At 44.5% G+C, this 25,722-nt stretch overlaps 1 protein-coding gene across 1 annotated transcript; it reads right to left on the bottom strand.

The window, feature by feature from the left end:
* Nucleotides 1-4,378: 4,378 nt before the first annotated feature.
* fscn1a (fascin actin-bundling protein 1a) lies at nt 4,379-25,655 on the bottom strand. Its single transcript, XM_086288704.1, has 5 exons — nt 24,581-25,655; nt 11,058-11,214; nt 9,872-9,993; nt 7,076-7,243; nt 4,379-6,784 (listed from the first exon to the last, which is right to left on the bottom strand). The coding sequence occupies exons 1-5, from the start codon at nt 25,419-25,421 to the stop codon at nt 6,576-6,578; spliced, it is 1,497 nt and encodes a 498-aa protein (XP_086144830.1). The 5' UTR covers nt 25,422-25,655; the 3' UTR covers nt 4,379-6,575.
* Between the last annotated feature and the right edge of the window lie 67 nt (nt 25,656-25,722).

Raw genomic sequence — 25,722 nt, forward strand, 5'->3', positions numbered from 1 at the left:
CTGCTACGAGCGACACGCACAGTGCTTTTATTCTGTACCTCTAAGCACTTTATCTAACATCCACACACACTCAGACTCTGATGGATGCATTGAGGGTAATTCGGGATTCAGTGTCGCCATGCAGAGACAGGGATCAAAGCTTCCGATTGGTAGAGGACCTCCTGTACTTCCTGTGCCACGACTTCAGTAAGGTTGGCTTGAACCACCAAGTCAGCCTCAGCCATGCTTCCTGCTTAGATAACAGCATGCTAATGCATCCAGTCCAGAGCCGACAAGAAAAATAAACAGTTCGTCCACTGTGGGCCGCTTCATCTGGCCCAGTCAGTTTAGATCACTATACTTCTAGTGCTAATTACATAGCAGCAGCTGACAGAGGGTTTCATCCCCAGAGTAGTGCTTTGCACATTTGCTACCTGCTTCACACCAGGTAGGAGACACAAATCCCTTTGAGTGTGGGTGTTTGCATCTAGTGCAAACGCTCTGCTACATCCAACATGTGGAGCTGTGTGAATAAGGGCGCAGACAAAAGTAGCAATAATAGAGGACTTCAGTCACAGAAGCAACACAGACGTCCCTTATGTTATTTTATGTCATAGGTGGAGTACCTTGAATGTTCATTGTGTGCAGAAAAGGTCATATAAATATACATGGGCCTGTCCTTAACTGCACTGATGCATAAAAGGGCAAATCAGGAGTTCAGTCAGTACAATAACAGCATCGCCGTCATCTATTTAAACCTCACATTCATCAGCGTTTTCACCGTACTATTTGTCCTAAGGTAGCAATACCTTTATTATCTCCAGCTGTGTTACTATATTTTGCTGCATATCTTTACTAATATGTCGAAACCAGCCATTCCAATGTAGTTAATTTCAGTTAGGAGACGCAAATCCCATAAGTAGCTATGATTAGAGGATTTCATTTATGTCACCAACACAGACTGTACTTTTAGTTTGAAGTCTTGTGTGTGATAGGTGGAGTACCTCGAATGGTCATTGTGTGCAGAAAAGGTCATGTAAATATGCACAGACTGTCCTTATCTGCAGCGATGCATAAATGTGAACAATAACAGTATCACCATGGGCTATTCAAGCCTCTAAAAGACAAACACCGAGTCTTTTCCCTGAATAGTGGTTGTGGAGCCGAAGCTCTGAGTGGGATTGAACGATGAAACGGATTTTAAATGCGTCGCATTCTGGCAGGCCTGAAAACACAAACCACAGACGTGACCTACATATCTTCTGGGACACCTGTGATGGACAAATAGTGCCTCGGCTTCCTGCTGCTTCCTGTTATTTTGCATCCACGTTCCTGTGCTCACACTGCTGTATACATATTGTTTGCATGTTACATGGTGACCAGCACAACCTCTGCGGAGCAGAGTGAGAGCAATCTGGGATGTCTTCTCGCTCCGAATCAGGATAAGGAAATGCATCATATAAACAGAGGTCCTCACAAAAATAGAACTGCAGGCGTGTGTGTGCATGTGCATGCATATTGGAGCTCTCCTCCTCAGGGAGCGCTGGTGTCTGGCAGCATTTGGTCCCCTGATGGTTTTTGCTGCTCCACCTCCGCTGGCTTTGTTTGTGTGTGTTATCGTCTGTGTGTCTCTTTAATGGCTCTGTATGTTTTTAATGAGCATGTGCTTATGCAGCTGTATCCCCTCAGTACAGCTACCTTTACCACCAACCCACTGCTGATGTGAAACTATGCAGAAAGCGTCATTCGTGCCTTTGATGGCTGATTTGTAAAAATGAGTCAACCTGCTATTCATCCTGCACAGACCCATGTTGCTCACTCACATCCCCTAAAGAGATTACACGCTGACCCACTGACCCACTGCCTGAGAGTGGAAAAACATGGTGATGGTGGGAGGTAGATTTGATTAGAGCGGAGAGAGCTGATAGCGAAGGTGGAGGAGAGTGTACGTTCACACAGGATGGATGCTGGAGGAGGAGTCCGCACAGTAGAGCGTGGCTCAATGAGCTGTTCTCTGATCAAAGGGGGACCTCCTCCTCCTGGTGCTGTTCCCTAAAGGCTCCTCACCCTTCAGTGCAGTCCCACCCCCTCAAATTAAACCTAACCAGGCCTGAGCATCAGTAATGCAATGAAGGTTTTTGACACTTCACGCCCTGACAGTGCCACACACACACATTATCCAAGCTTCTAGCAGCTGGTGTTTCCATGGTAACACTGCTGGGGTGCACAAGATGTGGGTGGAGACAGCGGCCATTTCGCACACAACCTCTCCTCCCTCTCTCTCCCCCTCCTGGCAGAGAGAGCGAGCCAAACCAGCTCCGCCTGCAGCCTCACACTTCACCCACAAACCACTGCACCCATTCCTGGGATCTGGGTCATATTCTGAGTGACTCATTTTTTCAGAAGAATCAGTCAGCAGCTGGAGGAGGAGAGGAGGTTGGGGGGCAGATTAGATAGGGTGGTGTATGTTTGTCTTGCTATGTTGGGTGTTCCCCTGGGATCTGCAAACCTGACAGGGGTGGGTGTGTGTGTGTGGGGGGGGGGGGGGGGGGGTGGATGGATTAGAGGGCTTCTCTGGAGGCCCCAACATTACATTACCACCCGAAATGTGCATTTGTGTGTGTGAGTGAGCAGTTGCCCTTTCTCTGTGCTAGAATAAATGTTTCAACACAACGGCTCCATTCAGGAGACAGAAAAAAAAAAAGTGTGTGTGTCTGTGTGTGTGCAACAAATGGAGCTGCTGTGGTCAGAAACTGGCAAGAGTCTAAAAATGAAGCTATGATTACATGAGAAACGAGCAGGGGAAGAAAAGACTAGGGTTTCCAGAATTATCCAGGTTGAACTTGGAAAATGTCGTCTTCTTGAGGATACAATAAATAAATCAGTTTGCAAGAACAAAAGAAGAATTTAGCCTGAGAAAGTCTTGGGCTTCAAAGTAAGCTTTAAATGTCGAGTAAAATGCACAGACTTTCTCCTTATATGTGTTAACAACCCTGCCCCCCTAGTCTGGCACATTCATCGCCCTGATCCGTCCTCTGCGGTTGAAGAAAGTAGTGAAGAAAGAGAAAATTTGTGAAGCTTTTGGATAGTTTTCTCCTTCACAAGTTTACCTTCACAATAAAGCATGTGAAATGAGACCATCAAAGTGCAAGATGGACACGAACATAGTCTTATTTCCTGACATTTCACATGTTGAAATACTTAAAAAAAAAAAGTAAAAGGCAAACTAAGATTGCAAGAACAGCCTCCCCTCAGAGTTCTGCTGGAGATTTCACCCTGTTTTTCCTTCCCACAGTCACAAAGTGCTTGTTCATAGCTGATCATCTGACTGTTGGTGTGATTTGATGCTATATAAATAACTGAATTGAGATGAAAAGAATCAAATATTTGTAAATATTTTTAAAGTCTGGAACCTGTAAAGATCCCCCTTTGACATGTCTCTACTGGAACCATTTTGTGCTGCTGTTTGTAGGTCTTTGCAGCTTCAAGGTAGCCTTCAGCAAGTGACATAAATGCTATTGCATTGTGATCTTGGCGCTTTTAAATCCCCAGTTTTCCTAAAGAAGCACTTTGATAGGACACTGCTTCAGAAACATGCAGGCTGCTTCTAATACAATCCATTTGCGGCGTCTGACTGAATCCGTCATAAAGTGTAGCTCTCAGATCCGGATCCAATCAGCAGCCACAATATGAAAAAACTGACCCAGTTATTTTTGAGTGCCCACACCTCCACCACGCTTCAGATCAGGAGTACTTTTCCAGGCTTTTCTCTTCCCATCATTCTTGAAGTTTATCTTAATTCTTAATCTTAATTTGTCCATGAATGTCTTTCCTGGACTGATCAGACTGCTTAAATCTTGCCCCTACCTTTTTGTGATGCGATACCTCTGGTTTGCATCCAATAGTATTTTCCTAGTTTGAGGTTTTCACATTGTTTTTCTTAACCATGGAAATAATTCTGTCATCATGCACTCTTTTGTAGTCTTTCAGGCCTTTTGGAGTTTTTGATTTTTATAGGCTTACGTTGCTCCATAAGCAGATTTTCTTTTTGAAAATATAGGAAAATATTAAAAATGTCTGCAATTCCACAGCAGTAATGCAATATTAACATTAAACCCCTCAGACTAAAGTTTAAAGCCTCCATTTGATCATACCTGACTGCTTCTTTTTCACAGAAACTATAACTGACCGAGTATCTAGGTGAGCTGCGTGATCAATGTAATCAGAGCTTTGAGCACTACTACTGCAGCAGATGTGCACTTTTTTTTTTATTATTAAAACTACATGCAGTTCAAAAAACAAAAAAACAAAAAACAGTTCTGGAGAGGAGGTCACTGAGGACACCAGGGTTTTGTCTGAAACTTGCCAGGAAATGAGAAAAAAATACCATTGAGCCACATAGCGTTCCAAATCCCAGTTTTATTGGTCGTTGGATTTTAGGTGAACCAATGGCACGAGAGAGAGAGAGAAAGAGATTAATTCACAAATATCAAAGAAAAATTATACAAAATAATACAAAAGGAAGTTCCAGTTATACAAAGCAAAGATGTGGACTCTTTTTTTCTAATTTGTCTACTGCCCGAAAACTCAAGAGTAAGGCACAGTCATTACCACATGTTTACCCTTCCACATCCGTTTGTCTAAGCCCATGTCTTGGTTACCTTGGAGAAGCTGGTTTCTCCGAGGACAACTGCTCCTTTTATTCACTCGAGATTCTCAACCATTCATGCCAAAAAATAAAAAAAAATAAAAACCTTCAGAAAGTTGGACGTGGGCTAAGCAGTGATTGGTTTTCCATACTGACCTTCAGATCAGAGGAATGCTGGATGATGATGGGTGGAAGAGCCCAATAATTCAGGTGGGGGCGGGGGTGCACGTGCCAAGATCATCTTTGCTGGATCGTTAAAAAAAGAAAAAGAAAAAAAAAAAAAAGCAGCAGATAGAAACTTTCTGCTTCTGTTAGTATGAATGCAGACTGCTGAAGGGTGGAGAATCGAAGAGGTGGGGGGGGGGGACCCGTGGGTGCAGCGTGCTACATGACTGCATTACAGACCACTTGTAATCAAACTACTTCTTTCCTCCTTTTAAAACAAGTCTCTACTGAACTTTCACCAACAGTTCAGACATAAGAAAAAAAAAATCCAACGCAAACAGAAATGGAGACGTCGCTGTAAATGCGGTCATGGCGCTGCTCGGACCGAAAAGAAGCAGCAGATTTAGGGAATGGGGAATGGGTGTAGAGGTGGACAGGCAGTAGGAAAACCGTCCCCGGACGGTGTGCGAGATGCTCGACGGGACGTTGTTAGTAGCACCAGGTTCCAGTTTTTGTCGGTTCCAGTATCAAAGGTTTGGTCTACATGTAAAGGCTGAGGCGTGCGCCAAGTCGAGGGAATCGAAAAAGCAGCTTTCAAAGAGTTTATAAATCATTTTACTCCAGTTTTTATTTTTTAGGACTACCTACTGTACACTTACCCATGATAATGTCTGTGCCTCGGACATGGAAAAAGAAATGAATCCAACTGTGTTTCACAGACTTTTTTCCTCCTCCATTACACATACCACACGTGGCCCATCATTTTTAATGCTTCACTTAGTTTCTTTACACTATTCTTGTGACAATTGTATTAGCGATCAACTTCCTACTTCCCATCGTTTGGTCTAGGAAATCAGACTTCCTGCCAAACCAATGAGGAAACAGCTAGAGGAACTACACGGGAAACTGTTTGGACATTTCCTACACTTGAGATGAAAAACGGGCGAGACTGAACCCTTCGATCAGAACATCTTCAACATCTTTATCATCAGCAGATCACAGGCACACGAGGCCCGCTCATGAGAGAGAAAAGGAAATTAAGAAAAAAAGAAAACAGCCTGGTGAGAAAACCAGTTTCTACAAGAGCCAACCATCAGAGAAACAGACCTCCTCCTTCCTATTTTACAGCCACCTGACAGGACACAGCAATGAGGTTTGAGTCTGTTTTCAGAGATCAGATCAAGTAGAAAAAGGACTCTACCAGATCAGCTCAGACACCATAAATACTGCCACCGTGTGCCGCTCACACAAACAATAGAGACGAGTGGAAAGACGAGGGGGTTCACTCAGAGAGGAGGGGGCTCTTTAAACGTGGCTCTGCTCTGCTCTGGGGGGGAGAAACAGCCCAATCGTAAGGCAAGGACGGAGTGAGTGGCGGAGGATGGGGGGGTGGGGATGGGTCGAGCAGCAAACCAGATTGGAGCAGAAGAAAAGTGCACAGCCCTGTGGTAACTATGGCAACAGATAAAGGTCGGCACTGCAGAGCAGAGCTGGAAAAAAGAGAGGAAGGATAAAAAGGAAAGGAAAAAGGAGCGTCTCCTTCTTTCCTTCTTCTAACCTTCCTGTTCTCTCTGTGCAGTTCATCAACATATAAAGTTATAAGTACAGGATATACTGAGGAGCAAGAGGGGAGGGAGGAGGGGAGGGGGGGTGAGGACACCATATATGTGTGGACGGGTGGTGTCGTCGAGCCGCCGCCGTGCTCTCGTTTCCCTCCTCCGGCATCACGGCGGCAGGCGACCACATCCCCGTTCGCCGCGGGTTTTCCCCCTCCGCTTCCCCCTCAGTACTCCCACAGTGTGGCGGTCTCAAGGTCGTCGGCGTTGGCCTTCAGCACGCCGGCATGGTCGCCGCGCAGGTATTTCCCGTCAGCGGCGTGGCAGATGGCCAGCTTGTTGTAGTCGCAGAACTCAAAGAGGAAGTCGACGGGCGTGTCGCTGCTGCTCACCACCGACTGCTCGTTCCCCACCATCCAGTATTTACCTGTAGAGTCTGCAGGAAGAGTGGAGAGGAGGCACAGGGGAGGAGGAAAAGTGAGGATTAAAAATGATAATCATGGGGAAGAAACAAAAGATTGAAATCCTTTTTTGGCACAGACACCTTGTGAGTCCATAGTGAAAATCTAAATCTCTTGGAGAATAAATGATTAAACCCCCCGTGTCCGTGTCTCTCCACATACTGACGTTATAGCATCAGCTTGCTGACTGTTTAAGGTTACTACAAATGAAAGTTTGCATTAATATGACTTCTCCTCTGCAGAACCCAGTTGTGTCAAAAACAGACCTTGCAGGCTGTACGCTCCATCTCTGAACTCCAGAGTAAAGTAGTCATAGGAGGAGCGGTTGGAGTCCAGCGTCCCGGTCACCTTCCTGCAACCGATGAAGCCGTGCTCCCCGCGCAGCACGATGATCGGGCGGTTGATCAGCTTCATGATGAACTCCTCAGACTCACCTGAAAGAGACAACAGATGTGTCAGAGCAATGTGCAGTCTTCACATCAGCACATTGTGCTTCTTTGTTTTGCTGGAATGCTGCTTATGATTAAAAATGCTGACTCTTTGTTCTCATTAAAAAAATAACGTATGTGATGCAACTCATGTCAGAAATCTGTGTCAGCGAGTGCTCAAGCTGCCAAAGCCTCCTGAAAGAGAAACTGCAGCACAAAGCAAAAACCCGTCAGCTTTGATCCGCCAATGCTGGAGACCAACGCCTGATCTATAAGCGGAGCATCTTGTGATCCGCTTGCTGACTTGTAGTTTCTGTCAGCCTAAATTCTGTGCAAAAGCTTGGCATTTCCTTTTTTAGAACCTCTGTGCCACCGACTAATGTGAGGAAAAAGGTGTTTGCAGAGTGTTGATCTGCCTATTAAATGCTAATGTTACATGCAGCCAGTTAGCACAAAGACTTTCATCATGTGCTTGTAGCCAAAGTTAATAAACACTTATTAATAAAAACTTATCTGGCCAAGCGTTACATGTATAAAAATTCAGTGTAATGTCAATGTAAGGACATCAATGTAACACAAATCAACCAAACTACTTGACAATATGTGGCATCAGTGTATGAGGAAAATCTGCAGCTGTTAGCTAGCCGGTTAGCTAGCTGGTTAGCACTGACATCAAATCTGTCTACAACTACAAAAGACTGTTAGGAGAAGCTGTTATTTCAACATTGTCTTCTTATATCTGACCATTTTCACAGGGAAGATCTTTTGTTTAGAACTATGAATCATTCAAGAATGAAGAAAAGGCACCCAACACAAGCAATTTTAAATTGCACCTTTAGGCACGTTGTTGCTAGCAGCCTATTGCAAAAAACCCCCAAAAAGAACACATTTGTTTCACTTTTTTTTCTCCTTCCCCCGCATAGAGCTCTTAGGTGAAAGGCCTGACACACGACCTGAGAGATGCATCCAGAACTTCACCTGACCCATCTACTGTTCACTGATGCCTCACGAGAAATGGTCTCAGTAGAAAGGTGACTGTCAAGAAGTCATTCTTACTGACAAACGGGGAGAAAAGGCTGTAATAGGTATACCAAACTATACAAGAACTGGACTGAAAATCTGTGTCAATGCGCTTTGCAGTGATCCCCAACACGCCGTCAATGGGATAAAAGCATATCTGCATATCTCGATAGAAAAAACACAATGTTACACTGTCAGTCATGGATTGGCCTCCCCAGAACCCAAACCTCAACACCACTGAAGCAGTGTGGGATCATCTTAACAAAGAACAGAGCAAAAGCCAGTCAACATCCAAAGAGGAGCTTTGAATGTCCTTCAAGAAGCCTGGAGAACTGTTCTATACCTGCGCAAGAGAGTTCAGACTGTGTTGGAGACTAAAGGGGATCTTACCAAATATTGACTTTCAGTCTTGTATAAACTCAGTTTTTGAAGTACTAGAAGAGCTTAAAATATTCAGTGTTTGAAGGTAACATTAAAAAAAAAACCTTCATAATGTCAGCATAACCTGTATTTTCTAAAATGCCAATATAATGTGTTGGGCAATGGTTTCACTTTCCATGTTGTGGCTGATAAACAGCACATTCATGGCTGTGAGAGATATAAAGAGGTTTTTTGTTTTTAGTCAGCAGGAAGCTTTTCACTCATTGCACAACACTGGTAATGTTAGGGAAAATATTATAAAACACTTCTTCAGTAAAGACTTCAGAGAAGAGAAACACAGACAGTTTTACTTGTTGCTTAGCAAGGGCAGCTCTGAGCTCTCGCACGAGAGTGAGGGCTCAGGGACTCGCGCCCAGAGACTGCCCCGGTCTTTATTTTATAGTTCCAATGTGTGTGTGTGTGTGTGTGTGTGTGTGTGTGTGTGTGTGTGTGTGTATATATGTGTGTGTGTGTGTGTGTGTTGCTGATCAAAGGGTCATAAAGCACAAAAGGTACATCCTTGGTCAGGAGAAGGGTGACCCTCCCCCTCACCCTGGATAACACAGTGAGGAAGTCCTGCAGTTCATCTAAATGTAAAGAAGCACTTAAACTAAAACAGACATAGCTACGTTAATCCTACCGTAAAACAATAAAACAAGGTACGAGCTCTTTCCCATGCTCCCAGGATGTGGGGGTGAACCAAGCCTGCTGAAAATCACACATCCTGTCACTACACAATTGATTATATGCCTCTAAGCATACATGGTTAAACATTTCCTAATACAAATAACTACATGCAGTATTCTACCATATGCAAACTTATATCACTAAAAGATTATACTGACTACTAAATACAATTTTCCATTGACAGGTAACAAAAGCCAGCCCTTATTTATTTTTAGTGTCACACACACACTCTTGCTTGCTCAGGAATTTTCCCATGATGTTTCCAATCAGCACCATTAATTCAATACATCGAGTAAAAACTTGGCAAAAAACGCAAACGAAAAGACTGCAACAGAGTTAAAAAGCATTAAACAGCTTACAAAACAGAACCCCTCCACTCAAGTGCACAACTGGAGCCACAATTGAATTACTTCCACTGCACTGAAATTCTCCCCGTCACTGCAGAGGTGTAAATTGGTTATCCCCCGTGCGTCTGTTTGCACGGCTGTATCAACACGTCGCACTAACCTGCACTGTCGATGGTGGCCGCCAACTGGCCGTTTTTCTTGGCGGCGACGTATTTCCCATTAGCAGCCCGGAACGTCAGCCTCTTCCCACGCCACTCAATGTCAAAGTAGCAATTAGCTGATCTGCAGAGACGGAGAGAAAATTAAAGAGTTAAAGGAGTACCCAAAAAACCTTACACAGCAGTCAGATATGCAGTAATGCACTCGCAGGATTGTCAGCTAAAAAAAACAAAACAAAAAACAAACATCTTCACAGACTGAGACGTCCAGCAGCTTTATCGCAGTGCAAGTGACTCTTGGGTAATTAGATAGGTAGGATCCGGGTAGAGGGATAAGCTTGAAGTCTTTGGTTAAGTGGAATCAAGTAGCTTACTAAATCCTTTCACTTGGGAGAGGATTTTTTTTAAGTTGATTTTGATTCTCTGAAGCTCAGAAACATCCTCAAAATGTTTTCAGCAGACCACAGCTGGTTTAAAAAAAAAAAAAGAAAAAAAAAAAAAAAAGCACTTTGGTGGTCTAATCTGCGAGAAGTAAACAGAGGGAAATCTCAAGAATGTGATTGAGTAATCTGGTGAAGTTCCTGCAGGCCCCCCTCAGTGTTGAGGATCTGCTCGGTCTTATCTTAAACAGAATGGTCTGCTTCTGAGCTCCCTCATAGCGCATGCTTGTGACCGAGCTGATCAGTTTACTGCTGTCCTCTGCATCATTCCTGCACACGTGCAAACACGCTAATGCTAAACATCTGCAGCTCCTCCTGATCACCGCACATAGTTTCCTCAAGAAAGAGGCTTTAAAAGTAAAACTCTCTTAACTCTCATGACATGTAAAATGACCAGACGTGGGAGTCTGGATCTGTCTGGGGACTCACAGAGAAGTGACTCAAGAGCATAGGGTCAAAGGTCAGGGGTTAATAGCTAGCTCTCTGGTTGAACTGAACTACTGTACATTAAAGCAAATGACTCCACAGGTTAGGGCTGCACACAAATGCACTTCAACTCCCACAGCATGCCACAGCTATGAACATGCCATCAATCCCTCCCACACACAGGTCAAATTACGAGTGAGGACTAAACACCAGAAGCTATGACGGACCAGTTTGAGTTTTCCACAGTCAGCAGACACACACACGGACAATGAACGGACCTCACTGAAGCAGGTGTAGCTGTGATGATGTGTGCGATTCTTACTTAGTGGAGGCCGTGCACTGCAGGCCGCCGTTAGCCGTCAGGGTCCAGTATTTCCCAGCGGCAGTCCGGAATGCGCACTTCCTGTTTTCACGGCAGATCTCCATCTGGAATACCTCTTGGTCACTTTCTTCATCCTGATTGGCTGACAGGTCCATACCTGTGTGGGGTTAAAATGTTGGGGAGACCTTGTCAGGCTGATGAATATGAGAGGGATATGAATAACCACAGAAGATTCATCATTAACATTCAACACACACGCACGCACACGTGAGGCAGGTAACCGTATAGTAAGGACTTCTTCTGAAACTTCTATACAAACATTCTCCAAAAGCTTTTTCTTTGCAAGGATTATGAGGACATCAGCCCTGTCCACATAATTCAATATGTCCGGACAGCGCTGCATGCACCCTTATACCCACCGAGGTATACACAGCCCACACGTTCACATCCGCTGGTCAGGATCAGACGTACCAAATGAACAACATCAGTCTGCTTAGATTAGTGAAGGATTTAACACAGCTGCACACAAACCCACACCCACCCACTCACATCTGTCCTGGTCTAGACAGACCCCACTACACTTCAAAGGATCAGGCGTCACAGTGGACGGTCACAGCACACAGAGTTTGCTAGCCAGCAGTGACAACAGTCTCTGCGGGAATCTGAGAAGGCACAGCAGCTCTGATGCTAAATACTTACATCTACATCCCCAAATAATGATAAAATATTAACATGCTTCCATTTTTAGCATGAAAACATTACTCAACTAAAGTATAAGTTGTTGGTTTTGTAGGCATTTAGTATTTCAGAGATATTTTTTTCCCCCCCACTCTGCATTATGTCAGTGAGAACATATCCCTAATATGGTCATCTCAGGCACACAGAAGCTCCACCCACCTGCAGTTCAAACCTCCTGTTCATGAGGGGCAGCCAATCAGATATCAGAAGAAAACTGCAACAAGGCCCAGTGTAAGATAAAAGGATTATTTTGAATTGTGAATCATGCAAAGCTACTATAGCAGATTCCAAGAATACGAAACGAGAGTGATGGTGTCCCTTAAGGTGTACCAAAAGCAATGGGAACTATCTGAATAATTTGATTGGCTATTTAATCGATGGCAGCTAGCCTTGACAAAACTTGTAGGCCAATTTAAAAAAAGCTTTAGCTCTGTGAACATTTAAAATACATCACAGTTATAATTGTCATTTCCACGTCCTTCTTCCCCTGCTGTATATCTGTAGTCCAAAAAAAAAAAAAAACTACAAAAATCAGTGAGTCTGTGAGTGCATGTGTGTGTTTGTACAGATCAGCAGACCTCATTAAAATCAAATCAACCTTAGTCAGGCACCCAAGAGCAACAAAGTGGTAAACACATGAGTCAACTATAAGAGCGAAAACCCAGACGCACAAATACAATCTAAGCAGCACAAAGCCCGCCATTGTATATGATGAAATCATACTGTGCACTGACCTATAGCCAGAGGGCTCACAAAAGAGAGAGAGAGAGCCTGTCTGCTATGTAAATGTGTGCAGAGCAAGAGGTGAGAGGGCGAATCAGGAGAAGACGAAGAAAAAACAAAACAAAAAAAACAGCCGCACAAGTGGCACAACACATGTTTGTGAACACATTAAGAGGGGAACCTTTACCTCAACAGTAACTATTCTGCCAGCAGCACTCAGTAACAGTATTCACACAGAGCCAGCGTTACATAAAGGTGTTCAACAGTTACTGCTCACGGACTGTGTCTGGCGCTCGGGATTGAGTTTCTGCAGAAAAATGCAGAGATGCACACATGTGCACACACACAGATGATTAAGAAGGAAAATATAACCATAATGGGAACCACATGGCGAGGAGGGGGTACGGAGGAAACAAGAATGTTCATTTAGAAGGGTTTGAAGAGGACAAGGAGAAAGAAAACTGGCAAAAAAGATCCGTGTCCTCCAAGATGGGACACGTCTCTGAACTCTCCTCTAATGCTCGCTGCTTCCTGCTCAGCCAACGCAACTCTAGTAGCAAAGCAGAGCCCATGTATGTAGACTGTGGCTATGCGTGGATCAAACCATCTGCTGGTGGTTTTGACCCATGACGAGCTTTTGGCTGGTATTAGAGACGACTTTACAATGCAAATAGCAAATGTGCTAATTTTAAAAACACTACAAAAGACTCTTATGAAAGTCATTCAAAACCTCATTTTAATATGAGGTCTTTACTTTTGAAATTTTGACTTGTAAATGATAAGAGCACAAAGAAAAAGCCCGTCAAGCGTGAGTTATGTCATCTGGGTTGTGTTAATGTGAGCTGTTCATTCAAAGCAGTAGCATGGGCTCTGTTTTGATACAGTGTCGAGGCGGCTCTATGAAAAACAAGCAGTTTGATATCCAGGGGCCCGTTCTTCGTACCTCGCTAAGTAGGTTAGCCGGATTAGATTGTTGACGATTTCGCGTGATCCTGGATCAGTCGGTTCCCCGAAGCTCATCCGGGACTTGCTGTCATAGCAACAGAGCCGTAAGCGTAAACCTGCTCGGGAGCAGGTTTACTTTATGTAAACAGGATTAGATCGCGGCCACGCAGGTATGTCCGCTTCATTTATACGAAAGCAACAGCGATATTTTACCACTGTTTCACCATAAATAAATATTATCAATGTAACTAAAGATAATGCAGCACTTGATCCTTTTATTGATGTCACACAGATACATACAGGTCATTTCCTAAAAAAGGGAAATGAACTATTAACATTCTATTACATGTATGTGATTATTACAGATGTAATTCATATTTCAGAGTAGTAATTGTAAATTACTTCGTGTAATCAAGATGAGAGACCACGGCTATAAAAGCGAAGGTGGATTTGGGAAGCCTGTCGCAGCCATGTCCTGTCCGTATACGCGACCAACCCATTGCGGAAGGTGCAAGATTGATAAGGGAGAGTCCTCAGAATTCAGCGTATATTGCGGGACAGACAGGATCCTTTAGCTCAGCGCGACAGTGTGCTCATAGAGAGATATCGATATTCCCGTGAGGGTATTATTTACTTAACCAACTTGTTGACGAGGGGGTGCAGGACCACCACCTGTCTTTTTTTCCTCTGCCCTTTTCTTGGTTGCTGTTATGAACAAACTAACAGAGTATTACAGGCCAGTATTACCTTGCCAAGAGACGCAAAGCAATCTAAGAGATAAATATTACCATTCTGTAGAATACTCCTGTATTCCACTTTTACTTGTTCCCATGTTCTTGTGGGTCCTGTTGTGGCTCTAATGTGAAAGGGGATATAATATAACATATTATAATATAATATAATGCCATATGATATTGGACAATATAGTGTCATATGATAGATCTACCCTACCGCCTACTGGTGTTGGCCAGAGGGGCCGATGGCGCGATATGGCAGCCTGGCTACAACCGTAGCTGCCTCCACCAGTGTGTGAATGTGGGAGTGAATGAATAGTGGTATCGTAAAGCGCTTTGGGTGCCTTGGAAAGCGCTATATAAACCCAATCCATTATCATTATTATTATTATTAAATTACCTACGAGTTTGATTTGTCAGCAACTTTCTGCCAGCCCTCTCTCCTTGCTTTTGCAGCCTTTGCAGTGTTCTCTTGCGTTTTAATTAAACTCTGAAACTCCTGAAATCCCTCACTCATGAGTTCTTGCTCTGCTGCCGGAAAATACCGAGCACGCCCCTTGGACATTTTCGCCGACCAATCAGCGGGTTGCCGATCAATGTTTCTACTATCGATGCGTAGCCCCTTTTACGACACCCAGTGATGTCACATTCCTGCGTCCAGCTGTAGTAATCGTCAACAGCAGGTGTGTTCGGGGAACCGGATTAGCGAGCTCACGGTTAGCGCGATGATTTGATCTTGGATGTGTCATTTGATCTTGGATGTAGTAAGCGACGTACGAAGAACGGGCCCCAGCTCAGGAAGTTTGGGGTCAAACCAGACAACCAGGGCGAGGCGAACAAATCAGTGTGGTAATTACTGAGCTTTAAAGAGCAGGTGGTAGGTGGACTTGTTACTGTGGACAGAGCCAAGCTAGCTGCTTACATCTGTTCATTTCAAGCTAACCTGGTGCTAACCTCAGCTTCATACAAATGTGATGAATTACATACGAGACTCACAGCACTCAAAGTCACTGAACAGAAATCTATTCAAAGGCAAAGTTGGTGGTTTTCTCGCGTCGTCCTCCAAAAGAACCAATCAAGAGCCAAACCTGGAAACCTGAGCCACTCATCAATGACACATGGAGCACAGGTGTTGGTGGCGGCCATATCTATTCATTAGTATGCACGTCCTCCTATCATTTTTCTTTGCTGGCTGTTTCCATATTATGAACTGGCATGGCTTTTTAAATCAGTGCTCTGGTGAAAAGAGCTAGATATGTTCATATGGTGAAAAATAACTTGCATGAAAATCCTTTAACTGCTTTCAAAGACTGCACACTCACTGGCCACTTGTTCAACTCCTTGTTATTGCAAATCTCTCAACAGTCAGCCACATAGCAGCAACTCAACACATCTAAGCAGGTAGATCTGTTCAAGACGACCTGCTGAAGTTCAAAGCGAGGATCAGAATGTGGAAGAAAGGTGATGCAAGTTACTTTTTATACATAGCATGATGTTGGTCCAAGTATTTCAGAAACTGCTAGCCTGTTGGGATTTTCCCACAGAACCATCGGTTTATAGAGGATGGTCTGAGAAGAAAAATGATTCTCTGGATAAAATAGCTTGTTTATACCAGACAAGAATGGACAAGCTGTTTTATGCTGAGGAGACGGTAATTCCAACAACCACTCGTTATAACCAAGCCATGCAGAAGAGCATCTCTGAATGTAAAACATCAAACCTTTGAGCAGTTCAGCTACAGCAGCAGAAGACCACAGTAGAAGAAAACCCATCGAACTGATGCTAAAACTCACACAAAATCATTAAAATTGGACAACAGGAGACTTGGAAAATGCTGCCTTGTCTGAGGAGTCTCAGTTTCTGCTGCAACATTCACGTTAGAGACAGAATTTGGCATAAATAACATGAAAGTGTGGATCCATGCTGCCTTGTACCAGCAGTTCAGGCTGCTGCTGGCGGGGTAATATTTTGGGAGATTTTTTCTTTCTGCTTATGAGGCGACCGGTGAAATTAGATTACAGCTTCAAAACGTATAGCTGTGTAACCACACATCTTATCTGACTGTCATCAGTCAAGAGGATAAGCATACTTCCCAAACTGGGGAATTTTTCAAACAAACAGTTTATTCAGTTGCGCTCTGCCCAAGCAAAACAACTACTTCAGTCTAAAATAAAACAACCGCTGACACCAAATCATCACAAGGCTCGAATACGTTCATTTCAGTGACCGATGACTTGGGGTAATATCAAGCATCACACACTTTTAAACTCAGTTTAAAATATTGAATAAAAGGTCAGCAGGGTTCACTTTAGCTTCTGTTTTTCATTCTCAGTTCAATGTTTTTCATTTACTTCATTTTTGTACAAATCTAAGACGTCTGATTTTTACGTGCATGTCTAATGTGCATTTTCACACAGACACTGAAAACCGGCACCGGCTAAAGTCTGGCGTGAGTTTGGAACTGTTAGTTTCAGCGGAAAAACAAACATGAATTTCACTATATGAAAATAAACCCGGAAACTAAGACGCAGTTTTGCATGCTGAGCTGATTTGAGTAAATGATTCTCTGAATATCTGATTTGAATAAACTTCAGTCAGCCTTGCAGATGGTGTCAGACACTTTCACACATTCAGCTGCCTTGTCTTGAGTTATCACAAGGACATTTAAAAAAACAAAACAAAAAAAAAAAACTGCTATAAAAATACCAGACTGACAGACAAAACAGTCACCCTGAAGGCCGTGCAGCCTCAGCCGTGAGGCCGCTACACAACCAGATCTGTCCACACTGATCAGTCTTGAAGCTCACAGGGTTATGAAGGAGGACAGAGAGGGTCTGCAATCATGTACACACACCAGCAAACCACACATGCCGATTCCTCCCAAACCTCATGCACACACTCTACTTAAACAACAATCCACTCCACCCATCGCACTCAGCCTAATGGCGGCAGGCACAGATTGTCCTCAGTGAGCCAGCACCAGAGGCCTGCTGTGAACGCACGCGATTCTATCAAGCCTACTTTGTGTGTTTGTGTGGCTCCTATTGTTCACCAGGCCCTGACTGAGGAGGCGACCAGCTGGGGCACAAACAGGGAGCCAGATCATCAGCTTTTGTTCTGATCCAAACACACAGAGTGTAACCAGCCGGCCCACACTGACTGAAACACTGCTGCTTCAACTCAAAAAACAAAAACAACACACATGCATGCAGAGAAAAGGAGGTCAGGCATGTGAGAGAGTATCGTGCCCGGGGATGCCCCAACTCTTTGGGCAAATTGATTCAAACTGTGTGTTCAGCTCGTCTCTACTGAAGTACAGTTGCTGTGAACTCAAGGACGGCGATGTGGAGACACACCCAGAGCACGGCAGGATGACACGCTGGAGACCAGCTGAACCCTAACCTATAATAAAGCGCAGACATCGAGGAGGAGAGGTTCCCCCCCTCGTGGGTATGCAGCTGACGCGAGGCCGATCCTCTGGCGCGCTCCCAGCACACAAACACGCAGAGGGCGTGCAAACATTAAAACGCCAGCGTGCCCACTCAGTCACAGCCAGCGAGCATTACCAAGGATGCATAAATTAAATGCTTCCCATCTTTTTTATCCTACTGGTCGACCTTGTTGCAGTGAGAGAAAGCAAATAGTTGCCCTTCACCCCGCGGGGATTATCGCACACCAGCCAAGGTCAGAGCTGCGCCTCTCACGTCTCATTTCCTGCTCGCGGGTGGGGATGAAGGAGGCAGATAGGGTGTCAGGGCTGACTCGTGGCCAGACACAACATGGAGCCAGTGTTTCTGCTTCCTGAGTTTACCACACATTGCACGGTTGGTTTCACCCTGACTAATGTGCAGACTTAAAAATTATTTATGAATTAGGAGATGAGGATTCTGTCAAATTAATGCAAAGCAACCACAGATGAATCTGTAATCCGTATAGATGACTTTATAGGGAGAAGCAACCATTTAACAAGAGTGAGCTTTGTAAGGCAATAGAGATGTTTAGGCTGGCTACATTTAAAGCTCAGTTTGTTCGATCCCCAGACTGTGCAAGTGTCTTTAGTCACACCTCATTTTCTGATATTTCGCTTCCAAGGAGCCGGATTTTCTTAAAATATGTCATCTTCAGGCTGTTTTTCGTTGTATCAGTTGCAATTGATCATTTTCAGAGGAATGGGGTTGTTTTTTTGTTACTACTCACCGAATCATTCAAGAGATTTAAAAACCGACTCCCAGCTCTAGAGATAAATCAGCATAGTGTCTGCACATACTGGACAACTTAGTATAGAACCAGTTTTAAATAGTAAATTTATTACTAGCATCCCGTCAAAAAAAAAAAAAAAGAGAAAAAAAAAAACATTAGCTCACATTTTGTTTACTTGAATATCTGAAAAATGCCAAAGTTACATCATTAAGAAATAAAGGTGAAAAAAGAATGCAAAGGCCTGACACGGGACCTGAGAGGCATGGATTGGCCTCCACACCCCAGACCTCAACCTTGTTGAACATTATTGGGATCATCTTGACAAAGAACAGAAGAAACAGCAGCCGAAACCCAAAGAAGAACTGTGAATGCCCTTAAAGAAGCCCTGAGAACTATTCCTGAAGATTACTTAAAGTATTATATACTAGAGATGGACCGATCCGATATTACGTATCGGTATCGGTCCGATACTGACCTAAATTACTGGATCGGATATCGGAGAAAAATAAAAAAAATGTAATCCGATCCATTAAATATCACGAAAGCACCTCACAAAACTTGCAACACGCCGTAACTCACCTCAGAACGTTAGCACGTTGGAGCAGTATGCATCACGTGATAGAGCCGCTGTGGCATGCGGGACCTGTGGTCTGGATAGCATTTGGAGCTTCGCTAGCAACCTGGCATTTCATCTCCGACAAAGTTATCCCGAGAGAAGTAAAGCAAGTGTGTAAGTCCATCTCTAAATGTTTGTAAAGCATTCCTGCGTTAAGCTTAACAAGCGACTGCCTCTCCTGCTGCTACTTCAATCATGAAACTGCTTAACGATCAGCTGATCGGCTTTTCTGTCGGGAGTCCGTGTCTCTAGTTTGCTTTTGGTCCACTTTGCACCAGAAAGAGGAAACCAGCGGCTGAACAACAGCAGCACGTTTAAGCTTGATAAGCTGTTGTTAGAATGTATTTAATATTACTTTCTACACCAGGATCTTTTTCTACGGCTGGTAACTGTGCAGGGGCGGATCTAGCAAAGTTTAGCCAGGGGGGCCGATAGGGCATTAACAGGGAAAAGGGGGCACAAAGACATACTTTTCTTTCTTATTGTCATTTAAAATGTCGAGCTTTTAATAAATAATTATCTGACACCCAAAGTTTTAATCTGATGTAAAAGGAATAGAAGTCCATTACTGTATATAGTGACTATTAAGTCTAATATATATACCCTTGTAAGCTATAGTACTTTTTCCTTTGGGAAGGTACCATCTGTGCAGTCTGCAATTTTGTTGAAGAAAGATGTTGAATCTATTTAATATTTCTTGAAAAATAATTGATTTCTGTGCATTTTTTTTCACACTGCATCAAATTAAGGTTGATTACGTCGATTAAGCATCATGAGGTGGAGCGTGAGGGGTGGTTCCCTATTTTTTATTTATTTATTTTTGTTGTTGCTGGGAGTTGGAACCCTATTAGTTAGGTTGCTTAATATTTATGCTAAGTACTCTTTAAAATACCAGAATAGGGAGGATGGTGTAGGTTTAAGTTTATTAGATTGATCAGTATTGCTGAACTATGAAATATATTTTTTTGCATACAGGTATAACAAAATAGCTTTAGTGTAGTTGTTGTTTTAAACTTGAGTATGAACTTATACAAAATGCAGCAAGATATTTAAAAAACAGTTTTGTTGATTAAAAAACACTATATCTGATTCATATCGGTATCGGCAGATATCCAAATTTATGATATCGGTATCGGACATAAAAAAGTGGTATCGTGCCATCTCTATTATATACACAACTATACACATACAGTATATGATATTGCATGTTTCAACAAGCTGCTGCACTTCTTTCTCATTTTCCTAGTAAATTACAAAGAAATAAAGGGAGACTTAAGATGGTACACAGTACTGTAAGCTAACTGTTTCACAATGGGGGTTGGAGGTTTGGTTGAATCTAGTTGTTTTCATAGTCCTTTGGGTTTTATGGAGACAGCAGGAGCTTTGTCACCAAAAACCAAAGACCCCCCGAGTCACCTCACATTTGCCCCTCAGGGAATTGTTGCTTACAAAGAACAGTCAACACTCGGTGGTCACAAAGCAACCACCGGTCGCCAACAGGATGTGACGGATTCTTATTGTTTTAGCTGACAAACCAGCACTCAGTCTTCACTCACACTTGCCCTACAGTTTAGAGGAAGAACAGGCCACTAAAGGGCCACCGAGCTGCAGGCTAACTGACTGATAATTGCGTCCGAGTCCATATGCGGGTCGTTAAACAGCCTCTCTGAGAATTCGTGACCAGAGACGAGAAGAGTGGATGTTATGAGCCGGAAACAAGCGGCAGCACTGAGTCAGTTTAAAAAGCAATTACAAATGCTGTGAGTTCAGATTAGTGAACAGCAAAAACTGTGGCACCGTTTGGGTTTTGTTTAAAGTCACACAATGACGGACATCAGACTTTACGTGAACCAATATGAAATATTGGATTTATTAAAACACTGCTGGGCTGTAACAATAAAATAAATCACAGAAGGGAGTAAAGAGTCAGCTCCTCTCTTGTAAAAACATTTGCAACATTTGAGTTATTTGCAACATTTTAGATTAACGGAGGTCTCATGAAGAAGTGCAAACAAAAGCACTGATAACGTTTCTAATCCCATTCAGCTCAGAGTCTTTGGTAGGTGTGTTTGGATGAGCTGACTTAATACTATCAGCTGAAGCTGCATTCATAATATATTAACCATCTGCACCGTTGAGGTGTGCGGATGCAGATTCCCATGACGTAACCACAACAAATCAAATGTGCTAAACCTGAAACGAGCAGCTGAATCTTTTTCCTCCAGCGAGCTCCACTGTAACACTGTTTCTGTGCAAACTAACCTGCAGTAGCCAAAACTGAAAACACACAATGCAGACCATAATTTTATCTTAAAGTAGGGGTGCATGAGAAAGATAAAAAGAAAAAAAGAGAATTTCATGACTCAATAATCATGGCCGACTAATGAAAGGATGTCTAAACTGGATTTACTGCTTTTGAGCGTGAGAACTTGACAAACAGCAATTAAGCGCGAGTCACCAAATCAACAGTTTTGACTGGACAAAACCAGCTTTCAGAGTGACCCGACTGAGCTAGCCCGAGCCAACCCCCCCCCCCCCCAAAAAAAAAAGCCAGCCGATTTTAACCATCATCACGACTTGGGTCTGTCAGCCAAATAGCCGCTTTAGAATGGAGTGGAGGGGACTATAAGCAGCTGTTGATTTGAAAAAACATCTGGAGGCAGTTTAATTCCACTTGGCATTTAATCTGCATCACAATGATCCCGTTGTTGGCGGGCTGAATGTGGTTTTCCCCCCTCTCAAGATTCGGATCTTCTGCTCGTTATAAGTTGTAGCGGTCAGAAGGGACGACTTGGGTTGAGTCACCCATGAGCAAGGCATCATGGGTACATGTCTGATATGATTTCCAATATTTCAGCATAAAGCATCTAAAGACACGAGAAGCAGTCTGATAGCAGTGCTCCTTTCCCTGCACCGTTAAGTTAAAGCAACGCACTTAAAAGTGACTCACACCACCTGTGACATCACTCGCTGGTTTGTAGACGAGTTCTGGTCGCAGGCAAGAGACATTCTGAACCCAACACCTCTGTTTGACCTTTTTCTCACTGAGAAACATCGCGTGCAAGTACATTTTTGTTTGTCTACAAGGTAACCATCAATGCAGATCCACCACGCTGCATCCAATACTCCATGTGTCACTCAAATCGTAAAGAGATAGATATGACAAACTGCAGTTTCCTCGATTACAAGCCACTTAGTATCAAAATTTGCTTAAACACATGCATGTAAGCAGGATACTGCACCTTCCATAATAAACTGTGGTGGAGCAGCCAGCCATTCAGATCACAGTGTGATTGTTTTTGTGGTGGATTATTAAAGAGCAGTTCGTGCTCTCATTGCAGGGGCCCATCCTTTTAATACCGCAACCTCCACCTTCAAAATGGACCACCATTTTGTGGGTTGGGACTGAGCTTGAAGCTGGACAAAAATAAAAAAAAATAAAGTAGCAACTCCTACTTTGTGAGTCGAGGATGAATGTCTCTGTGACAAGTAAACAAAGCAGGGAGACAGAGCAAACATGCCCGGGTGTGACAACGATGAGAGAGGAAAATGAAAGGATAGACAGATCACACTTCATGAAAATAGAAGCTGTAGTTAAAAAACAAAGCAAAAAAGCCACTAAACCACCAGTCTTCTCAGCAGACGCCAGATATTCAGAGCGATTCAGAGAGCATCAGTTATAAGTCGTTCATTACTTTCAGAGCCTCGCGGCCTCATGCAAATACTCAGAGATTACTGCGCTGGCTCACAGTGATATTTAGAGAATGATTCACACACTCTCGCTCTGATCTCAAATTTCTGCTGAGTTCATCATACTTTTTTTTTTGTTTCGGATTAATGATGGGAAAAGAGATATTCAGGCACACATCAAGGCTGACAACTGTTCAGCATGCGGCATGCCATCGATGACGACTGGAGACACACAGCAGCCAAGCCTGAAGGCTTGGTATGAGTGGGGGAGGGGAGGGGGTGGCAAGGCAGGAGGAGGGGAAATATAGAAGAGGTGTTAAAAACAAAGGTTAGAACAATAAAGGAGACAGAGACTGGGAAAAAAGTAAGGAGGGGTGAGGAAAAAAGGAAGGAAGGAAGGAAGAAGGTGGAGGGAGAAGCTTGTGTCCTTGCCCAGTCATGCAGCCGAAAATCAGACATGCATGAAGACCATGAGCTCTCACTCAAACAGTAATGGAGGGAAGGGGGAGTAGAGATTGAAGAAAAACAAAAACTATTCCGCCTTATCGAAGCTAATAATCACATCAGCTGTGGATGCTGCTGTGCATCTCTCTTAATGAGACACAAAGGCTCCAGTTTCAGCTTTTCCATCCACATTCACTGGACAGCTGAGACTGTGGAGCTTTTTCTGCTGCACAGATGGTGAGGACTCTAGTGTTGCATTTTTAAATGCTCCTGGTCATATCAGTCAGAACCTCACCCGACCTAAATTAAGCAAGCTGTTTTGGTATAAAGACAAAAGTAGCAGTTGCCTACCAAGTTTTCAGTCATCTTCTCCCCTTTCTCTAATTGTGGAGCCATTCTGCTTCGGTGGCACGGTCAGCCTTCCAGTTTAAGACTGTTTTACATTTGAATGAAGGCACGCGTGCACACCGTGCTCTGTGTGTAAGAGGCTGAGAACTCTGTGTACATGGTGGTGGTTTGTAAAGTTTACTGACCATAGACGATACAACAGTGCTTTTAATCCGCTCCAGCCTGAGGGGGTTGGGAATAGTGAGGGGTGGGAGGGGAGGGGTGGTGGTGGTGGTGATTTCGTGCTGCGTTTTGTAGAGGTGGGCTGATCGATCCAAATATCGATAGTATCGATACCAATGCTGGTATTGACATCAGATGGATACAAGCGTGATAGAATCAATGGAAATCATTTACCCCAAACATGCACTATGAAAAATGCAAAAAACAAAAACCTAGATTCAGAGTACATGAAAAGCTGAAAGGTGGGTTTTTGTTGCATTAGTGCCAATTATAGTGGAATGTAAAAATCAGTGATTCAGTGGTCATTGAAATGTGCTCAGAATTTGCAAATTAGAGATTCCTCTCATAAATCATGACACACTGCTCTCCCCTACATAAGCTGCCATTATAGGTTAAAAGTATTGGTACTGGTATCAACAACACTGGCCCTGTATTTGCTTGGTATGGCACACGAGGAGTACTTTTTATGAAAAGAGGGTGATTTGGCCCAAAAGACATTGTTTAAACATGTGTAAGTGCGCACAGGCCTCTGGTGTGGGACTAGAAGTCTAGGCCATGCTCTGTGTCCATCATTCAGTGTGTGTGTGTGTGTGTGTGTGTGTGTGTGTGTGTGTGTGTGTGTGTGTGTGTGTGTGTGTGTGTGTGTGAGTGAGTGAGTGAGTGAGTGAGTGAGTGAGTGAGTGAGTGAGTGAGAGAGAGCGCGCGCGCGCTGCAGGAGGGAGATGCAGTCTCAAAATTCCATCACGTTAACCCTTCCTCTACCAGACACTCTTCTCTCTCTCTCTCTCTCTCTCTCACACACACACACACACACACACACACACACACACACAGGATCTGGACCGGACCACCACCACACCCACCTTGCCGGGTGGAGACGTTCCTCTCGTTGGCTGCGGTGAGCACGACCTGCGGGTGGCTCTGCTCCAGCACGAACATCTCGTCCTTGCCCACGCGCGCGCTCTTGCCGGACTTCATGGTACCGGAGGGCCCGGAGGGCGCGAGGTACCTGCCGCTGCAGTCCCTGAAGGCCACCTTACCAGAGCGGAACTCCAGCGTGTAGCCGGTGCTCTTGTCCGTCGTGGCGACCAGCGCGCCGTCGTTCCTCAGGAAGCGGTTGTCGGACGTCTGGAGGTGGTACCGCTGATCTCGGAACACGAGCGTGATCATGGAGTCCACTCCCCACGGGACATCCCGGTCGATGGCGATCTCGTCCACCTTGTCGCTCAGGTGCGCGTACCGCTTGCGCGTCACGCTGAAGATGTTCACCTGCGGGTGCATGGCGATGTGCACGCTCCATTTCTCCGCCACCGAGGCGGTCTGGGCGAAGCAGATGATCCGGTCCTCGGTGCCGCCCAGGTAGCGGCCGTGCTGCTCGGACTGCAGGGACCAGCGGCCGTCGTCGTGAGCGGTGATGACAAACCGGCATTCCGGACCCGGGGTCTCGCTGTCTCCGGTGACGTTCCCGTCCTTGTCGGCGGCGATGTACCGGCCCAGGTGTGACTTGAGGAAGAACACGTTCCCGCTGGAGTCATCGCCGCTCTGCTCCAGGGTCCAGATCTGCTTCTTCTTCATGGACGTGGCGGACGCGTTGATTTTGAAGCCGAAGGTCTCCGCCGTCAGGTATTTGTTCCCGCAGTTGATGAGACCGAACTGGATCTGCAGCATGTCGCTGGTTCCGTTCGTCGCTCCGTTAGTTGTCATTGTCGCTTCTGTGCGCTCGAGCCTCGGACCGGTTCTGTCCTGAGAGGGATGAGAGAAGAACGAGGAGGAGGAGAGGGGAGGAGGAGCGGTTCTGCAAGTGAGCTCGCGGCTGAAAGGGTGGGATGCTGTGCAGCCTCGCGTGCTTCTCTTTGTTTGGGGGAGTCTGTGAGCGCGCGCCGCCGGTCCTCGGTGCTCTGCCTGTCTCAGCAGCGCGAGACCGCCGCCACAGCTGCAGCCTATATAACCATCAGTGACGTCGCACATCAAACCACGCCCTCCAGGATGACCAGCAATCTGGGAG

This window comes from Aulonocara sp. 'chitande type north' Nkhata Bay, linkage group LG4, assembly GCF_057382095.1.
Source record: "Aulonocara sp. 'chitande type north' Nkhata Bay isolate Kocher_YH1m ecotype deep benthic linkage group LG4, A_spYH_male_GT1.1, whole genome shotgun sequence".
In the NCBI taxonomy this organism is placed as follows: domain Eukaryota; kingdom Metazoa; phylum Chordata; class Actinopteri; order Cichliformes; family Cichlidae; genus Aulonocara; species Aulonocara sp. 'chitande type north' Nkhata Bay.